The 8,535-nt window shown below is 43.9% G+C and overlaps 1 protein-coding gene across 1 annotated transcript; it reads left to right on the forward strand.

Annotated features, from left to right (window-relative positions):
• Positions 1-5,269: 5,269 nt before the first annotated feature.
• On the forward strand, positions 5,270-8,194 carry LOC120902009. The gene is made up of 3 exons (XM_040310435.1): positions 5,270-5,627; positions 7,051-7,382; positions 7,461-8,194. Exons 1-3 carry the CDS (start codon positions 5,607-5,609, stop codon positions 7,981-7,983), a joined length of 876 nt encoding a protein of 291 aa, XP_040166369.1. The 5' UTR covers positions 5,270-5,606; the 3' UTR covers positions 7,984-8,194.
• Positions 8,195-8,535: the final 341 nt, after the last annotated feature.

The raw sequence follows: 8,535 nt of genomic DNA on the forward strand, positions 1-8,535 counted from the left end.
CCTAAAAACTGCAAGAAATACGCCGGCTATCGTAGTTTCGGCTGAAGTCCAGCGCTGTTTTTTGCGTATTTTTTGACACAAAACGACGCAAAAAACTACGCAGAAAACTGCTCGAATCTGCGCAGCGGGTTCTTTCTGTTCAGACGGTGTTGCTTTATTGAGTTCTGATCAACGACTCACTGCTCAGCCCAAGTTCTCTTCTTTATAACATTATTCCGATTCGCATCAGGCAATACCATTTTGCAACTATTCTTACATACATATCTGGTCACCTTGATCGTATCGTATTTTATGATCGTATTTGTTATTTGCATTATGTTTACATTACTATATAGCTTGATGTGTGTCATCATGTTACTTTTGTGTATAACATTCTGATTGTTTTGTTGTTGTTAATTCTCGATTTTTATAGCTTCTCGGTTCTTACTCGGCCTAATTATTCCACAATGTTTTTTTGTCAGTTTTAGAAGTAAAAAAAATGATTTTTTTTGCATTTATCGCTACCTAGCCGTTTCTTGAAGTAAGAAGTAGAACATATACCACCGAAATACTCATCCCCAGCATGAGTCATACAAATTCACAAGCGGCATCATACCTGTTGAAAACGGCGAACAACTGACCGTGTCCAAAAAAGCTCAATCCAAACACGATCTAACTCTACCGCTGCTACAATCCACTGTCGTGCGGTGTATAGCGCATCCTGGTATACAGCTGGCTGGGTGAGTCTCTCCACCTCTCTTCCGCTCTGTTTGTGGTGAATGGACTCCATTTTAAAGCACGCGGTTCATCCCCGTTCCATCTCTTTCTCCACGTAGCAGAGCGAATATTGACCGAGAAATGCCGTCGGCAAGGTCGCACGCGGGAAGCGCGCGTCAGGAGCCGGCCCCGGACCGGTTACGGACGCGTAACGAAACAGAGTCACCAGCTGGACGACGTTCACACTTCTCACACTAAACGCCTACAAATGAGATGCAAAGCAAAACGTCGCAGGGCTCCGGGTAGGATGAGTTTATGCTAATACGCCTGGCTGGCCTGCCCTTGAAAGGGTCCGCTGGATGTAATGCGATCGTTATGCAACTGCATCCGAAGCTGGCCGATGGATGGCGATGGTCATGGCTCACGCGTCTGTGTGTCCATACCATCTGTCCGACCGGAGTTCAAGCGTGGTGCAACGAATGAGCCCAAAACTTAAAGGGCGGTCACTGCTTTATGTTGCTTAAGTTGCCTTTTCAAAGCGATGCGAACGATGGCCTTGCACTTAACCAAACATTAAGATAGCTCCGATCGATGCAGCATGGCACAATCGCACCCAAACCGGGCTGAGATTTGTGTTCACGGGGTAGTTTGTAGAATTTTCCTAGAAGCTCTCAACCGTTTGACAAGCAGAATCTTTGAAGCAGAAACCAACCGAAAAAGCTAACACACTTGAACGCTTCCTTAATACCTTTGCCCCAAGGGCCTTAGAACAGCGAAAGCGCTGCCTCATCAGTATGCAAAGCACTGTCTAAACGATTCCTTCAATTATCATCCTTCTCGTCTCATAACAAAACCAAAAAATCGACTATCAACGTGCTAACGTCCTCCCAGGCAGCGGCAAGTTCTTCGGCTAGTTCCGTCTTTTCAAACCGTCCACTCCATAAACTACCGTTCGTCTCGCGCTGGGGGAACCCAATTAACTCGCCGTCAGCGCGCCGGTGTGTGGCGCGGGACGCTTTTATTGCTCCCGTGACGCCAGAAAATCGGCCCAAAATGAAATTAAAAGGTAGCCGGTCGGTCTTATCGTGGCGCCACTTTAAAAATTGAGCAAAAAAAAAAAAACAACGATTCATGAGGAGGAGAAAAACAACAGCAACGGGGTAAACAAGTTAATTTTATAGCTTTCCGAAAATTTTCCCACTGAACCGATCCCCAGGATGCGATCGATCGAGAACCGACGCGTAGCAGTACGACTTGGAAAGTGGTTAACAGATATTACACGGAACGATGAATTTTATTATTTTTTTTTTTGCAATGATCATCTGAGCTGAAATGCAAAACTTTAATTATTATTGCCACCCGGGTATCACACGCACCGTAATCACTTCCTGGCGGACATCAGCGTGCGAGAGTGAAACAAGATACAAAGCGCGAGCGTACTGATGAGCGATGGGCTGCGAAGATTAATGGTGCTGACATTTAATGGTCCGTCCGACCGGGTGGAAGGAGTCGAAATGATAACTCTCAGCAGCAGGAGCTCTTTACTGCATCACGTACCCTCACGCGCGGCCCGCTGCTTAACTGTGACAACGGATTATGCGATTTAGATGTCCGTTTCGAGCGACAGGCTTTCAACACCGTCGGCTGCTCGGTTTACAAGCTCCGTTGGGTCGTAAAACCGACGCGTTGGTTCATCAACGATTTCAATCAAAGCAGACGATGCAGAGCCAAAGTGGGGTGCTTCAGCTTTAATGTGCCCCTTTTTGGGTGGTAAAGTGGGAATATCGTGGTCTGTTTGATACAGTTGCCAAAACGAAACATGCACGCGGGACAGGAGGGAAGTGTGCTCTTAAATGTCACTGCTTTTTTAATCCATTTAGAACGCCCGATCTCGCTTCCTGGTGAGCTGGCCGGCAATCGAGAATGAGCTTACGAGACGAGTTTGGATGATTGGGCGAGGAAATGATGCCCATTAGTATAAGGGGGTGGATGAGTCACGGGAGTCGTGGACAACGCCAACGCACTCGAATGCCAATCGTTCAGACAGTGCGGACCAAATGTGGATGAATAAAAGAAATGGTTTGATGGTCAGAAAAAAAGGTTCTGAAAATGTTGTGTAAATTGTTAAAAAAATAATCATCTTCCTTGAAATATCACCATACTGTTCGAAATGTCAACGGACCGATTCGCCAAAGCTTTTAAACGATCTTCGTAAAAGCTCGTAATTTTGGTAATAAAATTCGCTCATCCTTGCCCGCATACCGATCAGCTAGGTGTCAAGGTTGAACCCGGGGTGAAATGGGAAAACAAAACAACAACATCACACACACACACACACACACACAACCTAATAAACGCACACTTTATTGGCATAAAATCAAGCCCAGACCCCGGGCATCCATAACCTTCCGCTGCCAAATGCGAGATGCCTTATAATGATAATGTATTTTATTGGTTCACAATCGTGATAGCGCCATGTTTGGTTGTCACGAGATCGGTGATTTGTATTGTTCTCGGGCGGGGGTAGTATCATTAGCAGTTATTAGGGTGGGTGGTGATTATTAATGCCTTTTTCAGTGAGGCGAAGCGTAATTGAGTAGCTTCCGTAAGCGGTGTGATGATTAATTTTTTTGTAATTAGGAAAATTTGGTGCAAAAAATTGCATTAAATATAGTTTGATAGATTATAGTATATAGAACATATTTTATATTTTTAATTTTTATACAAAACACATTGGCATTTTAGACAAATTGGATGAAACTGTCATGAAAAAAGGCATCAGAAAATTTTGTTCAATGAAGTGTATATCAAATGGAGTAATGTGGGATTTAAATACACTTTTTCAATCGTCGAATTTTCATGTTGTTTTCATCAAGCTGTACAAAGTTATGAATATCTGCCATTAATTTGTACACTCTTTAGCAAAGACTTCAAGGTATCAATTGTTCATGTCTTACTTTTACGTCTTTACTTTTCATTTCATGTTTTGGTAATGTTTTGTTTGGAAATTCGAATCATTTTTTAAAAGTATTTTGTTTCTTTTTGCTATTGTTATATTGCTGATTGCTTTTGTTACTTTGTAATAGCTATTTGAAAATATGTTTCTTTTATATTTCTAATTGCTAAGCTATTTGCGGGAATTTTAGTTTTTTTAGACACAAAAAAGTCAAGTTGCTTTTCAAGTCAAGTGGACACAAAAAAGTCAAGTTTTAGACACAAAAAGTGAGTTAGACACGATAGACGAGTTAAATAAGTTTTCGATGGTTTTGACACATTTAAGACAACATTTTTATTGTTATACGATGTTTCGCAATTGGTGTTGTACCTTAATCACACAATTGAAGAATTTTTCTGATTTCCTTCTTTAAGAACCTATCAACGGCCTTTCATTTGCCACGAAGCGTGCACGCGATATCATCATTCTATTTATTCTATTTAATTCAAATATTTGCTACACTTCAAACCAAGCCCAAGCGACGATTCATCCTCCTGATCCGGCACTGATATGGATTGGAATTTTGTTTACTTCAAAAAGAGCTCGCGCTTTCCAAACAACATTAACCCGACGACGAGCCAGACGAGCAAGCCGAAATGTTCTCGAAAGCGTAGGGAAAACAAACCTCCTCCCCACACCCAAAATGATGCAAAGATTCGGAAAGAAACAAAACCACACACAAAAAAACAAACGCGACTCACATTTATTAGTGTGCGAAATTGGAAACATCCGGTGTCGCCGAACGGGTCCAATCGGGACTTTCCAGCTTTTCACTTCGCACCGTTTGTTTGTTGTCCATTTTTAGGCACTGCATAACAAGAAGGCCCCGAAGGTGATGGGATATTTAAAGAAGAAAAAGAAGTCAAAGATTGTTTTGATTCTGCGCGCATTCGCTGCGGCACTCCGGCGGGTGTCGCGTGAGGTGAGATGGAAAGCATTCGTCGGGTACGAAATACCTTAAAAAGGAAAACTTGCTAACGTTTCGTAACGTTTCCAAGAACTTGGCGACATTCGGACGCCGCTGACGCAGCCCGGTGAAGATCCGGGGACCGCGGACACAGAAGCAAACGAAGAACAAGAAGAGCAGAAGAAGCGTGCTAAATGCGAAAAACAAAAACACAAACCCTGTGCGCGCGAAGGGAAAGATGTAAACAAAAACAAAACGCACGCACGCAAAGGCGGAAAGCTCTTTCGCCCGCGCAAACAGTTCGGGTGAGATGTGGAACAGGTTTTTCGCTTTCGATGCTTTTCGGTGTTCGCTCCGGTTTGGGTGTTTTTTCCCTCTTCTTCTTTTTTTACGGTGATATTCAGTTTACCTTTCTGATGCTGTTTTGCTGAGTTGAGTTGGAGGTGGATTTTTGTCGTTTTTTTGCTCCCTTCTCATCTATCTCATCTTCTGGTTGGCGACGCGATAACACGTCACCAAACGAAAGATGTGTGGTTCGAAGGTGGAGAAGGGAGGGAAGATGCATATGTTTTGCGTCGAAAACGATCCGACCGGATGCTGGCCTGGAGTCGTGCATGGAGTCGTTTAAATAAGACCGCCGGACGGTCGGTTGATCAGCAACAGTTGTGCGCCAGAAGTCGAGCAACGCGGGCTTAAAGTCAAAACGCGCAGTCCAACGACAAACGACACACGAAAACCGTACGGGGCGTAGTTTTGATTGTTACGCATTGATTGTGTGAAAGAGTTGTGAACGAGCGACAACCTAAAGCGAAAGAGCTGTTTTGCTGCTTTGAAGCGATCGAAAGAGTGAAATAAGCTGATCGGGAAAACGTTAAGAATTGACAAACTGTGTTGATAAAAACTGTTTGTAGCCTGTGTAGGCGCGAATTTTGGTGCAAGTTTGACTGACCAAGGTGTGATAGAACATTGTATTGTATTAACTAGTCAGGGTGTGCTTAAAAAGTGAAAATGATGAAATATGTCTTAGTGGTAAGTAGAAGTGGTGCATTGTCAACAATTTTATCAAATCGAATGATAATGAGGTATAAACAATCAAAGAAGTAATAATAAGAACATAAGAAAAAACAGAACAAACGTTAAATTTTAATTGAATTAAAACAACTGAAATACAAAAAAAGATAAACTAAGTGAATTGAAAATGGTAAAGTGGTAGGGAGAGTAGCTAAAACTCAAACGTTGTCGTTTTTGCGTGATAGTTTAAAAAAAAGCTAGCCTATTAGTTTGGGTCCTTGGAACAGTTTCTAATAAGAGCTATCAAAACATTGACGCTTAACAATTGGTCCTTCGACCCGGAAAAGTTTTCAATGTGTTGAGCTATCGGAGAGCTATAACGAGTTCTTTATTTATTTATCATAGCAAGATTGCGCTTAAAAAATACTTTATATTTACAAAAAAAAAACAATATATGCTTCAGTCTAGAAGTTTATCATAAATATGTAAATCTTATCGAGAAGTCTTTGGTCATTACTAAGGTTATCATATTTCCACTTTGCATCTACACAAAAACCGTTAAAATCGTAAAATATACTATTACTGGAGATTTATTTCAAATTCAAAGCTAATATCAGCTACGGATCTCCTTGTCACGCATTTCATTGCCATATCAAAGCATTGTTTTGATTCTATTAAACTTGAAATGGAAGCAAATCTGCAAGGATATTGTAATGAAGAATAATTTGCATAAAGAAATCGCTTGCCCCTACAAGCTACTGGGCTTCTCCATTACTCCAACGCTCCGATTACAACACACTGCAATACACACACACCGTTGAAGATAAATAAACACCATTGCACGCACGCTTGCTTGCTTGATGTGAATCTTCAATCCGAACGGTGCAAAAGATCCGATTTAGATGCAAATCACATTACGGATGAAAATAATCATCTAACGCGATAAAGAAAAGAAAAAAAGCAACAATAATCCCCCCAACCATTTCGTCCTTCCCATTGGAGCGACTCGTACGCTTCGTCGATGGCTTTATTTATTGCTTCCCAATAAGGGGCGAGAAGGCTAGGAAAGGAAGAGAGAACACGATGCGGAGCGATTACATAATTCACTTCACTTAACGCCAATCGGTTGAAGATGAGATTAGTTCACCCACGGTGCGGAATGCCGTGGCATGCATCTGTGACTGTGTGGGACATGTCGTTAACGACCTCGTTAGGCGAAAGATAAGATATCGAAAAAGTCACTTGTCAAGGTTGGTGCAACGAAGCACGAGAGAAACAAAAAAAAAAAACAGGCCACTGTGGCACACCAAAAATTCGATTTGGAATGCGTTAGAATAAGATCAAGGTTGTGCAGTCCGTGTTCGACTCACTGACTCACTGGCCATTTTCTCATTCATCTTTTCTTACCCGTGTTGTTATGGCTCTTTTTTCTCTCCCACAGCTAGCGACGGTTGTTGCACTCGGCCAAGCGCTTCACTACGGTGACGAGGGCATCGACGTGAAGATCAATGTGGAGAAAAACTCCAACTCCTACCTGACCGGCCGGCTGCCGCAGGGCTCGTTCGAGTACGGACTGGACGTGGTGAAGCAGAAGGACAACCATTTCCAGCACAAAGTCAAGGGCCCGGACGACGTGACGTACGGCTGCTACGGCTTCGTCGACCCGGACGGTAAGCCCCATCTGGTGCACTACGTGTCCGACCTGAAGGGGTACCGCATCGTGCCGCCAGAGTCCGCCACCAAGATCTACATCTCGCGCCTCGAGCGTAGCATGTAAGCATTGTGCCCCGGCTGCCACTGAAAGTGTTTCCAAGAAGTTCGTTCAACAAAAGCTCTTCTTTTTCACAACAGAAACAACGTGTACCAAGCGTCCCAGGAAAAGAACGTCCAGTGGAAGGATCTGTTCTTCCCGCCGGCCTGCAAGCAGCTGTACACCGAGACGAAGGTTGCCGCGCCACCAACCACCCCACGGCCAACGCCACCACGCACGCCCTCGACAACGCGTCGCCCCGCCCCTACCACCCGCCGTACGACTCCGGCCCCACCGCCACCGGCGCCAGCCGAGCCCGAGTTCACCGCGTCCAGCAACCTGTGCCCGTCGGTTGTGCAGGCACCGCCGGCCGATCTTCGGGCCGCCCAGCCCGCCTGCTCCTCCGTCTGCGGTGAGCTGAAGGACGAGCTGAAGGACATTAAGGCGAAGCTGAAGACGCTGCTGGACACGCTTGCGGAAAAGCCGAGGGGTAGGGCGGGCAATGGTGGGGGCAAGTTTGCCTACTTCCCGGTGATGCTCAGTGACGGACTGCCGGACGGTGTCGATGCCAGCTCGGCCCAGTTTGCGTTCCCGGCCGTCCCGCAGCAGTGCGGTCGACAGTGAGGGGGAAGGAGCGGGGAAGGGGTGCGACACCACCGGACAGGGTTTGCCTTTGTTTTTTTGTTAAACATTGTAAGGTGTAGAAGTTAGCTGTGTGCAATCGAGTCATATGCTTATGTGTTAAGGGCTGTTAGTGGGTAAGTTAGTGGCAGCAAGCTGTTCTGTAAGATATGTTTGAATAAAGAGGTGAAAACTACTGTTTTATAAAACTATTCGTTTTCTGTTCATAATGCTTTTTAATTATAATATTTTTCATGTTAAAATTATTAGTTAAATCTTTTTTGTATCAGAATTATTTTTAATACTTAGCAACAAATGAACTCAATTTCTACTACTAAACGCCTAAAAGTATGCAATAGGATTTTTTCCCAAGACAACATCAAAGTGGGTAGAAAGGAGGTGTCGTCATACAGAACATTTGGCCATCAAGGCTTTAGAAAAAAGCACAAAACTAGGATCGACGGCAGTTGTCAAAAGCGACGAATGTTGCTGGTTTACGGGTATGATAAATGCATTGTTTTCGTTTAATAAATATTTGTATAGCACAACAAACTT

Source organism: Anopheles arabiensis, chromosome 3, assembly GCF_016920715.1.
Source record: "Anopheles arabiensis isolate DONGOLA chromosome 3, AaraD3, whole genome shotgun sequence".
Taxonomy (NCBI): domain Eukaryota; kingdom Metazoa; phylum Arthropoda; class Insecta; order Diptera; family Culicidae; genus Anopheles; species Anopheles arabiensis.